The following is a 21,460-nucleotide window of genomic DNA, read 5'->3' as shown; positions in this document are numbered from 1 at the left end:
TTAAGAGTCACACTACTAAACTCAAGGGATGTCTCAGTGTAACACATCAACTAGGCTATGTTCTCCCATACCAATAGCAACAAACAACAAAACTCAAAGAACAAAAACTTCCTCCTTTAAAGAAAAAAGAAAGATACTGCCTATGGGCAATAAAAATGTTATTTCACAATGAAAAAACTGCCTATGTTAATCTCATAAAAGAACATTCTAATATAGTTATTAATAAAAAGAAAGGACTCCCTTTCAACTGCCTTCCTGTGCACTAAGTCACACAGTAATTTTAGGCAGAGACTGAATTCCAAGCAATATAAAGACATCACTTCAAGGCACCATCAAATTTTTAGTAAGAAAACTTAATATCCACAATGTTTTTTACCTTTACTGTCAAATCTTCTATACTGTTAGTAAAAACCAACAATTTATAATGTATTATATAAAATGGAACTCATTTCTTCCAACACTTTCCTTCTAAACTATCAGTAGCCAAATCTCATTCTAAGAAAGCAAAATAACTGCTTTTGTTTGGCAGCAGAGTGGTAGGTAGTTGGTGGTGGTTAAGAGTGACAACCGCAGTATTATTGGTCTGTTTTTATTTCATCAGACTAACATTACCTACCTTCTCTATTTCTTAAGTGGTAAAATAAACAGGGTACAGAAATACAACATTCTCAGCAAAAAAAATCAAACAAGGGAAAATTAACTTATGGTATATATATACATGGTAGTAATAAACAATAATTTCTATGTATTAGGTGAGGAAATAATTATTAGTTCTGACATGTGGGTGAGGAAGAGGGTTAGGATGGGTCTTCTGCTTCTGGCCATGAGAAAAAGAAAATAAGACAATCTGGATGGATCCTCCTGATGGGAAGGACTAGAAAAAGGAACAAAATACCATGGACTATGAACTGTTAGACAAGACAAAGAAATGGAGTCATATATTTAATCCCCTTTACTTTCGGACAGTGTAGTCAGACAGAAAGAATTCAAATACAGACCAGCACTCTCACTTAGTTGTGGTAACAGAAACTGGGGGTTAGAGAAAGCAGAATCAGCTGCAATTCGTGGCAGAGTACCGAAAGAACGTTGGAGGGATTTAGAGGAAACTTAGGATCCTTAACTGAATACCCATCTGAGCATTCCATATGGCCTAGGAAAGAACCACCAGAAAGCTAATGAGGGCTCAGGATTGTTAAGGATCCCTACCAGCTGGAATAGAGAAACCTCACAATTAATGAGGCACCAGGTAAAGTCTTCAGAAGAGCATCCCCTTAGAAGTGGACTAAATCAGGGGCGCCTGGGTGGCTCAGTGGGTTAAGCCGCTGCCTTTGGCTCGGGTCATGATCTCAGGGTCCTGGGATCGAGCCCCACATCGGGATCTCTGCTCAGCAGGGAGCCTGCTTCCTCCTCTCTCTCTCTCTGCCTGCCTCTCTGCCTGCTTGTGATCTCAGTCTGTCAAATAAATAAATAAAATCTTTAAAAAAAAAAAAAAAGTGGACTAAATCAGCACTAAAGATGGAAATCTGTCCTAACAAAGCTAAAAGTAAACGTTAAAACAACCAAATTTACCTCAAGTAACGATGTGCTAGAACAAAATCCAACGCTCAACAACGTAAACTGACACTGTTTGGCATCCAACCCCAATTCACCAGAATGTAAAGTAGTACGAATATGTGACTCATAACCAGAAGAAAAATAAACCAACAGAACCAGAAATGACAAAAAGGATGGAATAAAGGTCTCACCAGACAAGAACCTTAAAATAGCTGTTTTAAATATGCTCCAGAACACAGAATTATCAACATGTTGAGAACTATGAAAGACAAAGAAGGAACACCTAAAAATGAAAAATACACTAGATGGCATTAATACTGAAGTCGAAAAGATCAAGAATTTGAAGGGCTAGCAATAGGGGAGGGAAAATTTTAAAGAGGCAGGAGCAAAGCAGGAAAAAAGAACAAAGACCTGACCTGTGGGATACAAACAGTTATCTAACGTATGGGACACTGCAGTCCCAGAAAAAAAGGTGGGAAATACTTTTTTTTTTTTTTGAAGACCACTATATAAATGTTCAAGCATGAGGACACTACATGTAGGATAACAACTATAAGAGATCAGTTATAAATGCAGACTTATACAGGTATATAATAGTGATAACTCAAAAACTATCAATAGCCTGCACTGGGGACTGCCTTTGCAAAATCACAGAGAATTCTTTGTAAAATTCCAGTATTTCAGGGGTGCCTGGGTGGTGCAGTTGGGTATACAATTCTCGCTTTTGGCTCAGGTCATGATCTCAGGGACCTGGAATTGAGCAGTGCCTAGGGCTCTGTGCTTCGAACTCAGCCCTTCCTCCCAGCTCACCCTTTCTAGAATCTTTAAAAAAATTTCTAATATTTCAAAGCACAATATTCCCTTGATATACACAGTAAACCTCAGTATGTACATTAAACCCATGTTTAACTAAAAAAATAGCTGATAAATAGAAAGTTGTATTTTAGGCTCAGAGTAGGTGATTTTTTCTTCAGCACCATGAACTTTTGGCAGAATATTCTAAGTCATGCAGACCAGAACAATTTTTCCTTGTTCAAGACCATCCTGCAAGCTGCCAAATAGCTAATACACTTGGCCCATGCCTAGTAAATGCCAATAATGCCTCCAATCATGGTTAAAGTAAAAAAGAGATCAATAGAAAAAAAAGCATGGTAGAGATGTTAACAGTCATGAATCTTTACACCCAGAGATTTTTACTATATGTAATTCAAGGTTATCAGAAATGAAGGAGCTGATAAAGATTTGACAAAAATTTAAACTACAGTGTAAGAATGACATATGCTTCTCCATGCCTGATAGATTTGAAGAACAAGGGGACAAAGTGTATACACCTAGAAGACATAAATGATACACACTTGCAGAGAACTTTATACTAATATAAAAAATTAATATCTTCCAAAGAACTATGCAATTTCTAAAAACTCATCCACTGAGCCACAGACAGTCTCTTAAAGAATTCTAATTACAAATTTAAAGACCACATTCTCTAACCACAATAAAATCAGTTAAAGATTAAGAACCACTGGTTCTAACTAACCACCTGGTAATCTTACAATTCTAAGGCAAAAGATAAAAATAAGAATACCGAATATACCGCAATAAGAATACCGAAAAAAAAAACTTAACAGGAACCTAAGTATATAAATATTTAAGACAAATATTTAAGACAAGTGTCTTTGTTAAAAAAAAAAAAAAGAAGAAAAAGAAAAAGGAAAAAAAAAACAGCGATCACTTTAACTTAAAAAATAACTGAAAGAATAAGAAAACATGAAATCCCGCTACTAAGAGATGACCACAGATGAAAGCTAAATAGTCTTTCAGCAAACTTGTGAAATTATAAAATATGTATCTGATGTATTTATATACACTGTGATTTCTGTAAGATCTGTAATGGAATTATAATAACTTTACTCTGTTTCAATCACACAAACTGCTTTATAAATAAAGACAATCATCACTCTTAACACCACTTCTGAGAGAACCTATTATATTAGTATATATCCCTCCAGAGTTTGTCCATGTATACCTTACATTCTCAGTCCAAAACAGTATTATCTATTTGTATTAAGAATGTTGTCTACATTGTATCACTGAGTTTAAAAAAAATAACAAAGCATATTTGATCTTACTTGTGAGACCTAAATAAACAATGAGCATTATGGAATTTGTTTCCAGAGCTCAGACAGGAAGACCAGGTTAATACATCTATAGCCATTACCATAAAAGTAACCTGGAAACTCTGACAAAAAATTAATCTCTACAAGCTTTCAAGCTTTGGAAAAAAAAAAAAAAAAAAAAAAGGAAATGAGACACCACTACACACCATCTGAATGACTAAAATTTAAAAAAGAAAAAAGATGACAATGCCTAGTGCCAATACTGAACAACAGAAACTCGCACATATAGCTGATGGGAACGGCACACCCACTTTGGGGAAAAGGAGAAAAAGTCTGGCAGTTTATGAAGTTAAAACACCATGTGACCTAGTAATCGCAATACTAGATACCCAAATGAAACAAAAACCTATGGTCATAAAAAAATCTGGATGCAAACGTTTATGCAGCTTTACTGGATGAAAAACAAGAAACTGGACGAAATCACAATAAACTGGACACAATCCAAAATGACCCTCAACTGGGAAATAAAGAGAATACAATATAACCATACAATGAAATAACACTCAGCAATAAAAAGCAACTACTGATACAAACAATAATATAATTAAACTCAAAATGCATTGTGCTAAAGCTAAAGGAACCATATTAAAAGGTTACATACTATATAATTCCATTCTAGACATTCTGGAAAAGGTACAATTAGAGGGACAGAAAACAGATCAGTGCTTGCTTAAGAATGGGGTAGAGGTTGAGTACAAAGGGACATGAAACCTCTTGGAATGATATAACTGCTTTTCATCTTGGTAGTAACTTATGTCTGTATGGGTTTTTTTTTTTAAAGATTTATTTTTATTCATTTTAGAAAGAGAAGAGAGAACACATGCGCGTGCAAGTGCACATGCTTGCAAGGTGGAGGGGGAGACTGAAAGCAAGGGGGGGTGTTCACCAGACTCCGCGCTGAGCCTGGAGCCAGACACGGGGCTCGATCTCACCACTCTGAGATCACTACTTGAGTTGGAACCAAGAGTCGGAATCTCAACCACGCAGGCACCCCATCTGTCTGTGTGTGTGTGTGTGTGTGTGTGTGTGTGTGTATTTTTTAATCAAACCTTGAAGAACTGTACGCTAAAAGGGTGAATTTCATTGTTTGCAAATTTTAAGAACAATATGAACCTTTCCCCTGATTATACCATCTTCCTTTCTAGTTCCATAGCACTAGCCAAATTCTCTAGAAAACATGACGTTTTACATAGAGCTTCCACATTTATACTTATGCTCACTCTTATACCTCCTCTAGCTTGGGTGTCTTGTCTGCCTTGCTTGAAGTATCACCCTTCCTACCCCCATCCTTTAGCCCTTCTGTATGTGGCCCATCAGGGAAAAAAAAAAAATTTGTATCAGATCTTTGGAGGGGTGGAAATACACCAGAGATAATCAATATAGATGTAATAAAAGAAAATGTGATTTTACACAATAACTAAAGACAAGTGGACTAGGAAAAAAATGCTTGTATTTCCAAAAACAGTTAATATACAACATGATAAGACAATTCACAGAAGAGCAATACTGGTAAAATCTAAGAAAATATCCACTCAAAAGTAAATTAATTTTTAAATAAGACATCATTTTCTACCAAACAAGAGAAAAAATATAAACTGTTCTACTTACATTGTAGAGAGAAGTGTATCTGGTTATTTTGGAAAACTATTTCGTAATTTGTATAGACAGCCACAAAGCACTGATTCTCTTGGAACTTTATGTCAGGTTCCAGAAGTTATCCTACTGAAATAATCCAACAATTTTAAAAATGTATAAAGATGTTCACTAATATCTTCAGTAATCTAAAGTGTCAGAGAATATAAGGGAAACATCCAATGTTCTTATTCTGCTAATATCCTTTCACATTTTGCTCTAATTTTCCTTGCAATACTCCTCCCTTTCTACTCTTTTCCCTTGGCCCTTCATTAACCATTAGGCAAGAAGTAAAAGACCCCTGGAGACGTAGTCTCAACTGTACTATAAGATATAATTCGATCGTAAGTCATTTATGAACTTCAAAATTTGCAAAGAAATTTCATTTGCAAAGAAACACCAAAAGATGATTTTTCTCTTCAGAGGATTTATCTTTCACACAGCATATACCATGTATTCAAATACTTAACACATCTAGGAAAGGAAGAAAACAGAACAAAAAATGGCTGGAGAAAAATAATGTGCTTTTATCAGGCAACTTGGAATACAGAAAATTTTAAGACCTGAAAGGACAACACATCTGCAAATGCTAAGTAACTCCACCCATGACCATGTATCTCTCTCTGTCAGTCCACTAGTCCAGAATGCACTGCCGACAAAATGGATCTCAGATTTGTTTCTTTGTAACCCGGAATTCATCAACAACACTGATTTAACATAAGTTACTTTCTGTAACTTATAAGCCAATCAATGGTGAAATCAGAACAGAACTGAGGCAGTGTATGTAGCATGATTCTGCTCTATTCAACTCCCACCACTGCTAGAGCAGTTAACCATGGTACTAGAGATTCTTGAGTCACTCACTGATCACTACTCACTCTTTTGAGATGAGGCCTTTCTCGCTTTTAAAGTCACACACACAAAAGTCACATGCTACTTAACTCCAAGTGATAATGCATAAATACGTAAGAGAGAAGTTCCCCATATTTCAAGACACAGGATGGTTTTTCAAACATCACTGAACCAAAGTTACATAGCACAAAAGTTAACCAAGCTGAATCTTTGTTTTCCATAAGTTAACTTTAGCATAATTTTAGAATTACGGAAGAGTCCCAAAGACAGTTCCCGTATACCTTCACCTAGGTCCTTCCTTATTTCCTGGCATCTTACATTTGCTATGGTTTATTTGTCACAACTGAAGAACAACACTGGGATATTAACTGAACTCCACACTTCATTCAGATTGCAGTCACTTTCTCTAGTGTCCTTTTTCAGTTCCACGATCCCACATTACATTTAGTCCTCTTGTCTCTAGCTTCCTCTGGTCTGTGACAGTTTCTCAGACTTCCCTTGTTTTGGATGACCTTGAAAATTCTGAGGAGTACTGGCCAGGTGCTTTACAGTATGTCCCTAAATTTGAGACTGTTCTTCTCATGGCCACACTTGCTATTATGGCTTACTGGCAGGAAGATCACAGAGGTGTAATGTCATTCTTATCCCATCAGGCAAGGGTACATTTTAACAGTATTATTTACTGATGACTGCCAGGTTTCTCCACTATAAAATCATCCCCTCCCCCCCTAAGGTGGGAAGTCATTAAATGCAGCCCACATATAAGGAGGGGGGGGGGGTTGTTAAGCCCCACCCCTTTGAGGAGTATCTACATAAATTACTTGAAATTCTTCTGTTGGAGAAATTTGTCTCCCTCCCCCACTTATTTAGTTATTTATCTATATGAATTCATATTTATTTATTTCATACTCTGGGTTATACTCTTACTATATTATTTATTGTATTGTTCAAATTATTCCAGATTTGGTCAATGAAAGCTCTTTCAGGCAGGCTCCTGCATCCCTCTATGGGATGCTCCCACCCTTGTTGTTTTTTGTTTTTTTTGAGCACTTCAAGAATCTTTAAAAAATGTGTAATTTTCACATATTCTTAATATTACCACAAACTGAACATGACTTCTAACTTTTTCATTCTATACATACTAACTATGTATGAGTTCTGAAGAGAAGAATAAACCATACTGAGAACAAGAGGAGTACATTCGGTAAAGGTCAGCAATGTAACTAAATTCTCATCCATGGGGTATCTGACCAGAACTAAGATTTCTGTCTTCAAACATATTTTTCATTTGGTCAGCTGAGGTTCTAAAACTTAAATTTTATGTTAGCTTTCTTAGGTTTTAACATACGCCTGCAATTTGGACTTCGGCATATCAACCTTCTGGTACTCAATGCTCTCTTCTTTTCAGAAGTTGGGGAGGTGGGGTAAGAACACAGCGGGTATAGTGATCACGTTTAGCTCTGCTAAAGTCAAGGCCTGCTGTCAGAATGTTCTGATAGCACAGAAATTCATTCTCATTTTCATCCGGTTTGCTTCAACACTCAGAGCTCCCATTAAGAAGCATGCTCTTTTGTTTGTACACAATCTACTTTCAAGATCTTTTCTCCTTTACTAGTTCAATATACCCTAAAATACAGCAAACACTGAATATTAGGATTGACCCCGCATAGCTTATTACAGTTATGATTAACCCAAATTTCTTCTCAAAGGTAGCTAACCACTCCCCAAAGAAAATATTTTTCCAAACACTGCATCAATAAAATGCTAGTTTCTTGCTAGCTTCTTTCATGAAGGCGAGCTATAGGTTCAGTTTTTTCCCATTATGATGCGCCTTTCTCACTGTTGACCTCTAGAGGGAGCTCAAAGGTTTTGTTACCTTTACTCAAAGGTCCGTCCACTCCTCCCACAAATGCGGTATATTCAAGATTTAAGAACATTTTATTATGGCCTAAAAGCAAGTTATGTGTGTGCACTCCCTTTAGGAATCTCTTGTTCCTGTTACGTAAATAAGGTCTTGACCCACTCACCCTGGGGGGGAGTGGGCTCCAACCATTTCTTTCTGTCTCCCTTCCAGACTCTCTTAACACTCTTTCCCACTTGCCACTGACTAGCACTTATTACTATAGCCAGAAAGGCTGACTGGAGGATGGCTGTAAGAAGTGGGGACAAATGCTCTCTCTTGCTGACTCTTGTTGCTTTCAGTGGAGCCCGCCAGTGCATCTCTATCTTCCTCATGTCAGCACATACACAGAATACAGTATTTGTATGGCACACCAGTATAAAAGATTAGACTGGTCATATCTATTCAGTCAGACATTCTAGTCAGCTAAGTTCCCCCACCCCATCCAGCCCAGTAGGCATCCCCCAGGATCAAGTGATCATTATCTTAGCACACCTGTAATACATTCTTGGGGCCCCATCTCTAAGAAACTTGTTCAAGAAATGAGAAGTCATACTGGACACTTCTTCACTTCACCTGCCTGTATGACCCTGAGGAAGTAACTAAGGCTTTTAAAGACTCACCTTCCTCATCTTTAAATACCTATCTCTCAGAGTTGCTCTGAGGACTAACCAAGCAATAAACGTAAAGAAATGAGCACTGAATGTGGCACACAGTAGGCACACTGGTAAGCAAAAGGTGTCAGCAGGGGTTTGGGCTTTGCTGCACAAAGAAACAAGCATTTACCAATTCTAGTTCTAAGCTACTGAGGCCAATTTGGCTTAGGTAAAGTTCTCCAAATGGTCCAGCAAAGCTCCCTGGAGCCTGAAGCTAAAGCCAGAACTACCAACAAAGTGTTACAGCTGACCGGCTTTGCTGCTTCTTTGCATTAACAGTCTTGACTGAAGACAGGGTTACAGCCCAATAAACCCATCATAAATTGAAAATACCATAAACTGAAATGCATTTAAATGCACCTACCCTACAAAACACAGCCCAGCCTTAAGCCTACCTTAAATGTGCTCAAAACACTTATATTAGCCTACAGTTGGCTAAATTATTGTATTGGATAATTTTGTATGAAAAGCCTGTTTGATAATGAAGTGTTGAATAGCTCATGTAAGTTACTGAATAACTATCCTGGCAGTGAAAAATAAATGGTTATATGGGTACAGAATCACTGTTAAATGTACTGGCAATTTACCCTTGTGGTCACATGGCCAAACGGGAGTATCATACCTTGTATTGCTAGCCCAGGAAAAGATCAAAATTCAAAGTACATCTACAGAACGCATACAGCTTTCATACCATCACGAAGTTGAAAAATCCTAAGTCAAATCACCATTAAGTCGGCAACTGTCTGTACATTCAAGAAGCCTCAGGCTGAAAGCAGGACTGGTCAGATAAGATTCTGTACTCCTAGGTCTCTGGACCAAAATATCACTTTGATTACACCATTATTTCCAATAATAAAGCAACTGCTAACAGACTTTATAATATCCTTTTTCAACCTCTGACTCAGTGAACAGGAACATGTTACGTGATAGGCTCAACAAAGACCACTGGCTATTGATGCTCATATAAAACCTACATTGTAATGTTGCCATGAGAGTCAGGGTCCATAGGGTAATTTCCAGAGATGTGTTCTGGAACCAGTCTCCCTTCTTTTTAACTTGTTCCTGGATAATCTGATATCATGTTTGGATAAAATGGAATGGAACCATACCCTCCTGCAACAAAGAACAGAAAGATAAACAGTTGCTAATACATTTACTCTATAGGTGTGATCTTAACAAACAAGCCTTGGTGTATTAAGATTATATAATGTTAGAATGAAGAGCTCGAAACTGACCATTCTAAACCTAAAGTTACCATCTTTGTTAGATGTTCACTAACTCTTAACTGGCTCATAATTCATTCCACAAAGCAAATCACCTCATTAAGTTGCCTTATCAAAATATAATGCACATAGTTTCCATGGAGATTATACAAAGTAATACTGCACAAAATTTGTACATCTATGCATGCCCTAAGATATTTTTATAATCAGAATGGGCATCTGGTTATTAATATCACCTAAAATCTTTACAAACTAGGGGCACCTGGGTGGCTCAGTGGGTTAAAGCCTCTGCCTTCAGCTCAGGTCATGATCCCAGAGTCCTGGGATTGAGCCCCACGTCGGGCTCTCTGCTCAGCAGGGAGCCTGCTTTCCCCCTCTCTCTCAGCCTGCCTCTCTGCCTACTTGTAATCTCTGTTAAATAAATAAATAAAATCTTTAAAAAAAAAATCTTTACAAACTAGAATTATTATGGCCATGCTTTAAGAAACAGAAAGCCCTTCCTTGTTCATCTGTCCTGGCAAAGTCACAATCAATTCTATTTTGTTTTGACAGGACTCCTCCCTATTCACCTATAAACCCTGCTACAAAAGAGCAGCCTTCACAAAAAGAAGTCAGAGTTCATAAGGTATGTTATAAAAATTTTCGCAGATGTTACACCAATGATAAAAGGAGCCCACTGTGAAGTTTTAAACAGGGAAGTGTTAAATACAAGTAATCCAAACAGGTGTGCCTTTAGATTACTCAGGCTGAAGTGAAGAGAAGTGGGAACTGGGAGATGACTAGACAAATCCTGGTAAGGAATGAGAGTGATCTGAACCAGTATCTACAGTAACAATATTAGCATAAACAGCAAATATTCAAAATGCACTTATAGTATGTTAGATATTTAACCCTCACAACAAACCTATTAAATTGGTTTTTTAATATTAACTATTTCATTAACTAAACCACAGAGGCAAAAACGGGACAGAAGTGAAGAAATTTTAAAATACATCTATGAAGTTTAGAATGCAAGGCCTGATCACTGATAAGGTGTGGAGAGCTAAAGATGAAAGCAAGAATAATAATGTCCAGCTTCCCATCATGGCGCCTGAATATACTTAATACCATTAGTAGACTGATATTTGTCTAATATTAAGTATTATTTAACAGCATCTAAATGGCAGATACAACTTTGGTTTAAAGAAAAAAGTTTACCTCCATTGGCTAAATAATACAAAAGATTATGTCACGAATAAGAAAGCACCAAAATGCTTGACTAAAAGGAAAACATTCTATGACATTAAAAGGAAATTTAGTTCAGAAAAAATCTTCTCGTCCATTTTTCCCCTTTTTTAAAATCCTTTTTCTCAACTCTGGCAGGTTTGCTCAAGGTCATACTCCTGACCTTCCTAACAACTGTATTTACACTGAGATTCATGTGCTCGCTTCGGCAGCACATATACACTGAGATTCACTGCCTCCACCATACTTTTTTTAAAAATTATTTTTATTAACACGTTATTATTTGCTCCAGGGGAACAGGTCTGTGAATCATCAGGCTTATACATTTCACAGCACTCACCACTCACCATAGCACATACCCTCCCCAATGTCCATAACCCAACCACCCTATCCCTACCCTCCCACCCAGCAGCAACCCAGTTTTGTGAGATTAAGAATCTCTTATGGTTTGTCTCCCTCCCAATCCCATCTTGTTTCATTTTTTCCTTCCCTACCCCAAGCCCCCACCCTGCCTCTCAAATTTCTCCTATCAGAGAGAGCATATAATTGCTTTCTCTGATTGACTTACTTAGCTCAACTAATATCCTCTAGTTCCATCCACATCCTTACAAATGGCAAGATTTCATTTCTTCTGATAGCTGCATATACACACACACACACACAACCCACATCCTCTTTATCCATTCATCTGTTGATGGACATCTAGGATCTTTCCAGAGTTTGGCTATTGCGGACATTGCTGCTATAAACATTCGGGTGCACATGCCCTTTGGATCACTACATTTGTATCTTTAGGGTAAATACCCAGTACTGCGATTGCTGGGTTGAAGGGTAGCTCTATTTTCAACGTTTTGAGGAACCTCCGTGCGTGCTGTTTTCCAGAGTGGCTGTACCAGACTAATCCCACTAATAGTGTAGGAGGGCTCCCCTTACTCCTCATCCTCATCAACATCTGTCATTTCCTCGCTTGTTAATTTTAGCCATTCTGACTGGTGTGAGGTGGTATCTCACTGTGGTTTCGATCTGTTATTTCCCTGATGCCAAGCGTTTGGAGCACTTTTTCATGTATCTGTTAGCCATCTGGATGTCTCCTTTGCAGAACTTTTCTGTTCCTGTCTTCTGCCCTTTTTTTTTTTTTTAAGATTTTATTTATCTGACAGACAAGAGATCACAAGTAGGCAGAAGAAAGAGAGAAGAGGAAGCAGGCTCCCTGGGGAGCAGACAGCCCTATGTGGTGCTCGATCCCAGGACCCTGGGATCATGACCTGAGCCAAAGGCAGAGGCTTTAACCCACTGAGCCACCCAGGCACCCCTCTTATGCCCCTTTTCTTGATTGGATTATTTGTTCTCTGGGTGTTGAGTTTGTTAAGTTCTTTATAGATTTTGAGTACTAGCCCTTTATCTGATATGTCATTTGCAAATATCTTCTCCCATTCGTCAGCTGTCTTTTGGTTTTTTTTTTTTTAAGATTTTATTTATTTATTTGACAGAGAGAAATCACAAGTAGGCAGAGAGGCAGGCAGAGAGAGAGGAGGAAGCAGGCTCCCTGCTGAGCAGAAAGCCCGATGTGGGGCTTGAACCCAGGACCTGGGATCATGACCTGAGCCGAAGGCAGCGGCCTAACCCACTGAGCCACCCAGGCACCCCTGTCTTTTGGTTTTGACGACTGTTTGTTGCTGTGCAAAAAGCTTTTTGATCTTTAAGTCCCATTTTTTCCCTTGCTTCCCTTGCCTTTAGCGATGTTTCTAGGAAGAAGTTGCTGCTGCTGAGGTCAGAGAGTTTGCTGCCTGTGTTCTCCTCTAGGATTTTGACGGATACCTGTCTCACTTGAGGTCCTTTATCCGTTCTGAGCCTATTTTTGTGTGTGGTATAAGGAAATGGTCCAGTTTCATTCTTCTGCATGTGGCTGTCCAATTTTCCCAACATTAGTTGAAGAGGCTGTCTTTTTTCCATTGGACATTCTTTCAGCTTTGTTGAACATTGGTTGACCATAGAGTTGAGAGTCTGTTTGTGGGCTCTCTATTCTGTTCCACTGATCTATCTGTCTGTTTTTGTGCAAGTAACATACTCTCTTGATGATTACAGCTTTGTAATAGAGCTTGAAGTCTGGAATCGTGATGCCACCAACTTTGGCTTACTTGTTTTCAACATTCCCCTGCCTTTCGGGGTCTTTTCTGCTTTCATATAAATTTTAGGATTATTTGTTCCATTTCTTTGAAAAAAAAAATGGATGGTATTTTGATAGGGATTGCATTAAATATATAGATTGCTTTAGGTAGCATAGACATTTTCACATATTTGTTCTTCTAATCCATCAGCACAGATTATTTTCCATTTCTTTGTGTCTTCAATTTGTTTCATGAGTACTTTATAGTTTTCTGAGTACAGATTCTCTGCCTCTTTCTTATGGTTTGGGGAACAATTGTAAATGGGATCAACTCTTTAATTTCTCTTTCATCTGTCTTGCTGTTGGTGTATAGAAATGCAACGGATTTCTGTGCAATGATTTTATATCCTGACACTTTACTGAATTCCTGTATGAGTTCTAGTAGTTTTGGAGTGTAGTCTTTTGCGTTTTCCACATAAAGTATTCTCTCATCTGCACAGAGTGAGAGTTTGACTAGTTCTTTACCGATCTGGATGCCTTTTGTTTCTTTTTGTTGTCTGACTGCCAAGTCTAGGACTTCTAGTACTATGTTGAACAGCAGTGGTGATAGTGGACATCCCTGCAATGTTCCTGACTTTAGGTGAAAAGCTCTCAGCTTTTCCCCATTGAGAATGGTATCTGCTGCAGGTTTTTCATAGATGGCTTTGATGATATTGAGGTATGTACCCTCTATCCCTACACTTCGAAGAGTTTTGATCATGAAAGCATGCTGTACTTTGTCAAATGCTTTTTCAACATCTATTGAGAGTATCATATGATTCTTGTTCTTTTTTATTAATGTGTTGTACAACACTGATTGATTTGCAGATGTTGAACCAACCTTGCAGCCCAGGAATAAATCCCACTTGGTGAATAATGCTTTTAATGTACTGTTGGATCCTATCGAGTTGTATTTTCGTGAGAATTTTCACATCCATGCTCATCAAGGATATTGGTCTGTAATTCTCCTTTTTGGTGGGGTCTTTGGTTTGGGGATGAAGGTAATGTTGGCCTCATAAAATGAGTTTGGAAGTTTTCCTTCCATTTCCATTTTTTGGAACAGTTTCAGGAGAATAGGTATTAATTCTTCTTTAAATGTTTGGTAGAATTCCCATGGGAAGGCGTCTGGCCCTGGGCTCTTGTTTGTTGGGAGAATTTTAATGACTGCTTCAATCTCCTTACTGGTTATGGGTCTGTTCAGGTTTTCAATTTCTTCCTGGTTCACTTTTGCTAGTTTATATGTCTCTAGAAATGCATCCATTTCTTTCAGATTGTCAAATTTGCTGACGCATAGTTGCTCATAATATGTTCTTATAGTTGTATTTCTTTGGTATTCGTTGTGATCTCTCATCTTTCATTCATGATTTTATTTATTTGGGTCATTTCTCTTTTCTTTTTGATAAGCCTGGACAGGGATTTATCAATCTTACTAAGTCTTTCAAAGAACCAGCTCCTAGTTTTGTCGATTTGTTCTACTGTTCTTTCGTTTCTATTTCATTGATTTCTGTTCTGATCTTTATGATTTCTCTTCTCCTGCTGGGTTTAGGCTTTCTTTGCTGTTCTTTTTCCAGCTCCTTTAGGGGTTAGGTTGTGTACTTGAGACCTTTCTTATTTCTTGAGAAAGGCTTGTATCGCTATATACTTCCCTCTCAGGAGCACCTTTGCTGTGTCCCAAAGATTTTGAACAGTTGTGTTTTCAATTTCATTTGTTTCCATGCATTTTTTCAATTCTTCTTTAATTTCCTGGTTGATCCATTCATTCTTTAGTAGGATGCTCTTTAGCCTCCATGTATTTGAATTCTTTCTAGCTTGGTTGAGTTGTAGCTTCAGAACACTGTGGTCTGAAAATATGCAGGGAATGATCCCAATCATTTGGTACCGGCTGAGACCTGATCTGGGACCCAGGATGCGATCTATTCTGGAGAACGTTCCATGTGCACTAGATGAGAATGTGTATTCTTTTGCTTTGGGATGGAATGTTCTGAATATATCTTTTATGTCCATCTGGTCCAGAGTGTCATTTAATGCCTTTATTTCCTTGCTATATTTTGCTTGGAAGATCTGTCCATTTCAGTGAGGGGGTTGTTAAAGTCTCCCGACTATTACTGTATTATTGTTTGACTGTTGATGTGTTTCTTCGATGTTGTTATTAATTGGTTTGTGTAATTGGCTGATCCCATGTTAGGGGCACAGATTTTTAAAACTGTTAGATCTTCTTGTTGGACAGACCTTTTAAGTATGATAGGGTGTCCTTCATCATCACTTATTATATAGTCTTTGGCTTAATATCTTATTCATCTGATATAAGGACTGCTACCCCAGCTTTCTTTTGATGTCCACTAGCATGGTAAATTGTTTTCCACCCCCTCACTTTAAATCTGGAAGTGTCTTTAAGTCTAAAATGAGTTTCTTGTAGACAGCATATCGATGGCTCTTGTTTTTTTAACCATTCTGATACTCTATGTCTCTTAATTGTATCATTTAGCCCATTCACATTCAGGGTAACTATTGAAAGATATGAATTTAGTGCGACTGTATTGCCTTTAAGTTGACTGTTGCTGTATACTATGTTTGTTACTTTCTGGTCTATTATTTTTAGGCTCTCTCTTCCCTTAGAGTACACCTTTCCCTATTACCTGTAGGGCTGGTTTGTTGTTTGCAAATTCTTTTAATTTTTGTTTGTCCTGGAAGCTTTTTATCTCTCCTTCCATTTTCAATGACAGCCTACCTGCATATAGTATTCTTGGCTGCATATTTTTCACGTTTAGTGCTCTGAATATATCATGCCAGTTCTTTCTGACCTCCCAGGTTTCTGCGGATAAGTCTGCTGCCAATCTAGTATTTCTACCATTGTATGTTACAGACTTCTTGTCCCGAGCTGCTTTCAGGATTTTCTCTTTGTCACTAAGACATGTAAGTTTTACCATTAGACGACGTAGTATGGACCTATTTTTACTGATTTTGATTGGGGGATTCTCTGTGCCTAGTGGATTTTAATGCTTGTTCCCTCTGGAATATTAGGGAAATTCCCTACTATAATTCACTCCAATATACTTTCTGCCCCTCTCTTTCTTTTTCTTCTGGGATCCCATTTATTCTAATATTGTTTTATCTTATAGTATCACTTATCTCCCAAGTTCTCCCCTCGTGGTCCAGTAGTTGGTTGTCTCTCTTTTGCTCAGCCTCTTTATTCTCTGTCATTTGGTCTTCTCTATCACTAATTCTTCTGCCTCATTTATCCTAGCAGTAAGAGCCTCCATTTTTTATTGTACCTCATTAATAACTTTATTTCAACTTGGTTAGATTTTAGTTCTTTTATTTCTCCAGAAAGGGATTTTATTTCTCCATAAAGGGATTCTTTAATATCTTCCATGCCTTTTTTGAGCCCTACTAACACCTTGATAATCGTCATGCCTTTTTCGAGCCCAGCTAGCACCTTGATAATCGTCACTCTCAAGTCTAGTTCTGATATCTTACTAATGTCCATATTGATCCGGTCCCTAGCAGTCAGGACTCCCTCTTGTTCTTTTTTTTTGTGGTGAGTTTTTCCGCCTAGTTATTTTATCCAGATAAGAATGTAATAATGAGAGAGTAAAATACTAAAAGAGTGGCAAAGACCCCAGAAAAATGTACACTAACCAAATCAGAAGAGATCCAAAACCTGGGGGAGAAGGGGAGGGTTAAAAACAAAAAAATAAAAAATTACACATATGTATTAGACTGGTGAATAGAACAGAGCCACCCACTTGATATGGGGTGTATTATGGTCTCTTAGCAGAAACCACCTCCTAATTTTTAAAGAAAGAAAAGCATATATACACAAAAATAAGGGTAAACACGATGAAGGGATGGAATATACTGTGAAGATGAAAATTTTTAAAAAAGAAATGTTAAAATAATTTGGTTAGAAAAAGAAAAAAAAAGAATGTGATCAGGCTGAAGACTGGAAAAAAGCCAAGTGCTAGATTTAGGGTATATTTTGAGCTATTAGAATAAATTGTATCCCAATATTTTAAAGAAGAAAAACCTATATGTATACAAAAAATAAGGTTAAATACAATAAAAGGATAAAATATGACTATAATGAAGAAAATTAACGATTTTTTAAAAAGGTAAAGATAAAATAGTTAAAAAAACATTAAAGAGGTAAGAAGGATAATTAAAATAGAATAAGAAAAAAATAAAATAAAATAAATTTAACTTTGTAAGACTAAAGGTTCTCGTTCATTAGTGAACTTGGTCTTGGCTGGATGTTCTTGCTGATCTCCTGGGGGAGGGGCCTGTTGCAGTGATTCTCAAATGTTTTTGCCCCAGGCAGAATTGCACTGCCTTTGCCAGGAGTCAGGCTAAGTAATATTTATGGGTTCAATCTCCAGAGCTTTTGTTCCCTGCATGTTTTCCCTACAGCTTTCAAGTAAGGGAATGAAAATGGCAGCCTCCCAATCTCCAGCCCCATCGGAGCAGAGAGCTCGAGGCCCCACCCCTCAGTGCACCCTCAGAGAAAAGCAGTCAATCCCTCCCGTCTCCCTGGTCTCCAGCCACACTCCATGCTCACCTGGCCTATGACCGAGCATTTCTATCTCTGGTGCACAGCCCCATTTGGAATCTCCAAACCCAACAGATTCCTGCTGCACACTCCTGTGCTGCTCCTCTCGGAGGAGGAAGGGAGGGCGTCTCCCCGATCTGCCTATCAAAATACCATCCATTTTTTTTTTTCAAAGAAATGGAACAAATAATCCTAAAATTTATATGAAAGCAGAAAAGACCCCGAAAGGCAGGGGAATGTTGAAAACAAGTAAGCCAAAGTTGGTGGCATCACGATTCCAGACTTCAAGCTCTATTACAAAGCTGTAATCATCAAGAGAGTATGTTACTTGCACAAAAACAGACAGTGGCCCAAATGTGCCTTGGATCATGGTTTAAGGTAACCACAAGCAGCAAGCTCACTCTGGGCTCCGTCTCTGTAGCCGGCTTCCTCACTCAGATACCTGGCAACTCTGTCACACTCCGACAGCATGACCCCATGGGTCCTGACACCACATTGTCCCCGAGAGGGCTCCACCCCCGCTTAGCCTCTGGAGCTATGTCCCTCAAGGGAGCGAACTTCTAAACGTTCTGATTTTCTGCTCCGCTGCTCCACCGCTTGCAAGGAGCCGGCCCCTCCCCCCACAGTCTATCTTCCGGTCGCTTTAGATTCACTTCTCCGCCCATCCTACCTTCCAGAAAGTGTTCTATTTTCTGTTCCTAGAATTGATGCTCTTCTTTCTCCTGTTTAGTTGTTCAGAATAATTTGATAACTGAAATCCTGGGACCTAATGATATTTCAGTCTGCCACTCTTCTGCCACCTTGCTTCCTCCACCATACTTTTTGAATAATTGTAATCATGTTTATCCAATGACTTGAAATTTTCACAATTCCATTTTCAAAGATGCAATTTCTTTCATTAATTCATTAAGAGAGAATTAAACATTAAAGATCTTCTCCACTTACTAGAACTAAACATTTACCCTCTAATTCTGGAAGCTGTTTTTTTTTTGTTTGTTTGTTTGTTTGTTTTTAATCTCATTCACTTCTGTGGTTTTGCTCATTTTAGGGAAAGGCCTCCCTTCAACAATAGTTTAGTAAGCATCTATTTATATGCTAGTACAATACTCTGGGTCATGCTAGGATTTCTAGCTGCTAGGGATATAGGAGTTAAATAAGACAAAAAAAAATCCCTGCCTTCATGAACATACATTCTAGTGTTGGGGGCTATTATAAACAAATATAAAATGTTTCAACTAGTGTTAACTACTATAAAAACAGACCAATAAGAGAATGTAAGTAATGACAGTGGGGCATTATTTCAGGTAGAATGGTCACAGAAAAGCCTCTCCGAGGATGTGACTAAAGCAGAGACCAAAATGAACAGAGAATTAGTCATCCAAACTTGTGAAGGAAAATATTTCAGGCAGCCTAAGTAGAAATAAGTTTGCTAAATTTAATAACACTAATACAGAGTAAGGTGGTAGAGGAGATGGCTCAGTTAGCAGAGGCCTGACCAGACACAACTTTGTATGCCATGGCAGAAGGACCGTGCATTTAAGAGTGGTTAAGAAGCCACTGCAGAGTTTCTACCTTGTTCTGAGGTAATTATCTGTTGTGTGAATACAATGCGAAACTGGAAAAAAGGAGACTGGTTCCTGAATTACTGCTGTAACATAGGTAAAGATAATGATGGTCTGACCTCAGGGGCAGCCACAGACAGATGGATAAACTCAGAATACGTTCTGAAGATAGCACGGCCAGATTTAAGCTGGTGGACAGAGGAGTCAGAGGATAAATCCAAGGTTTTAGAACCAAGCCCAATGAAGGAAAAGGCGAAAGTTCCATTTACTGAGGAAAAACACACCAGGAATGCGCAAGTCTGGGGTAAGAAAGGAGCATACAGGCCCCTAGGCACCGGAGTCAGTTGGGCGTCTGACTCTTGGTTTCAGCTCAGGTCATGATCTCAGGGTCTTGAGACCTCAGGGTCAGGCTTTAGCTCAGTAAGGAGTCTGCTAGGGTTTCTCTCCCCTCCTCCCTCTGCCCCTCCCCAAACTTGCTCCTGTACTCTCTAAATAAATAAATCTTATTTTAAAAAGAGAGAGAGAGAAGCCAAGAATTTCATTTTCACCTCTTTGGGTATTGATTTCAATCACACATACAAGCAGAAGAAATGTCATATAGGCAGCTAGACAGATTTAACAGCAGTTTAGGGAAGGAAGAGGAGATATAAATTAAAGTATCATCAGCTAACAGAAGACATTTAAACACTAAATGTGATTTCCTAGTGAGTAATTACAGAAAACAAGAAGTCTGGCCTGAGGACTGAGCCTTGAGGCCTCCCACATTTAGCACTAAGGAGGAGGAGCCAGTTAGTGAAGGAGACTGCACAGGGAACTACTGGTAAGGTAGGAAGAGCTTTTCTGGAAGCCAGGCAGTGTTTCTAAAAGGAGACAATGATGAACTGTGCCCAAGAAGTACACAGATCAAGCAAAGTGAAGACTGAGAAGTCAGCTTGGATTTGGCAGCACGAAGATATTCTGTGTGATTTCAACAAAAGTTGTTTCAGTGGATTAAGTGTCCTTAAAATACCAACTGTTTTCTGTGGTTTTATTTAACAACCGTCAGAGGGAGAAGCAGCTCTGGAGTTAAGATGTTGTTGGTTGAAATCACTGCTCTCACAGCCTGAAATCTGGTTTATGAAGGATATTCTCTTTAGATTTGTCATCAATGAAGATTTTCCCTTTAACAGACCTTAGGTCATTCTGAGAAACAGAGCGTTAAACAAATAGGACTCTGAAGCTGATTCATCATCCTTCTGAGTTGCTGACTCCCCAGGGGCCTGGATTTACAGAGTAGGATTTTTTCAAGAAAAGTACTCAAGAGACATACTTCCAATCATCACAAGCCTGAAAACTGCCATACTGTTATCCTGACTATTTGAAGGATAGTTTCACCAATTTAAAATTCTTAGGTTATAATAGCTTCTTCCTCAGGATTTTCTAAATGCCATGCCACTATCTTTAACATGATGCTATCCAACAAAACTTTCTATTATAATGGAAATGCTCTATTCTGCACTGTCCAACATGGCAGCCATATGTCTTCCTTTGCAGGTAATCTGTTTCTTGTCTGCATACTTGTACTATTTATTTCTGTATTTCAAAATTTTTAAATCCACTAGGCTATTCCTAGGTATGGATCTCATTTATTTTGCTTGGCATGCATTTTAGTTATCTGTAGAATAACAACATTAACAGATCCTACCACATATGGGGGTGGTAGAGAATTTCAAATGAGTTTCAAAGTGAAAAATACTTGACACATAATAACTGTTCATAAATGTTAGCTATATATTCTCTGAGCCCTTTTGATCCTTCCTCTCTAGGTCAAGATAATTTTTACTGTTTCTCTGACTTTATCTTTTATATGTTTGCTCTGATCGCTCACTCTGAACCTTTATTATACACTGGATCTATTCTTTGTTGTTTCTTACGCTTGTGCCTAGAGTGTCCATTTCAGATTTTCCTCTTAAATATGGGACTATTTCTAAAGCCTTCTGCTACCTCTC

The 21,460-nt window shown here is 38.2% G+C and overlaps 1 protein-coding gene across 2 annotated transcripts in view; it reads right to left on the bottom strand.

The window, feature by feature from the left end:
- The window catches only part of PPP2R2A (protein phosphatase 2 regulatory subunit Balpha), a 92,819-nt gene that overhangs the window by 40,089 nt on the left and 31,270 nt on the right, over window positions 1–21,460 (bottom strand). The window contains exon 3 of one of the 2 annotated variants that reach the window (XM_047717388.1): window positions 9,746–9,884. The exons of the other annotated variant lie outside the window; for it this stretch is intronic. Within the exon in view, the coding sequence (XP_047573344.1) occupies window positions 9,746–9,761 (16 nt within the window). The 5' untranslated portion in view covers window positions 9,762–9,884. The remainder of the gene's footprint in view (window positions 1–9,745; window positions 9,885–21,460) is intronic. 2 annotated transcript variants of the gene reach the window in all.

Source organism: Lutra lutra, chromosome 2, assembly GCF_902655055.1.
Source record: "Lutra lutra chromosome 2, mLutLut1.2, whole genome shotgun sequence".
NCBI classification, from domain to species: Eukaryota; Metazoa; Chordata; class Mammalia; order Carnivora; family Mustelidae; genus Lutra; species Lutra lutra.
This window is presented reverse-complemented; position numbering and strand designations above follow the sequence as displayed.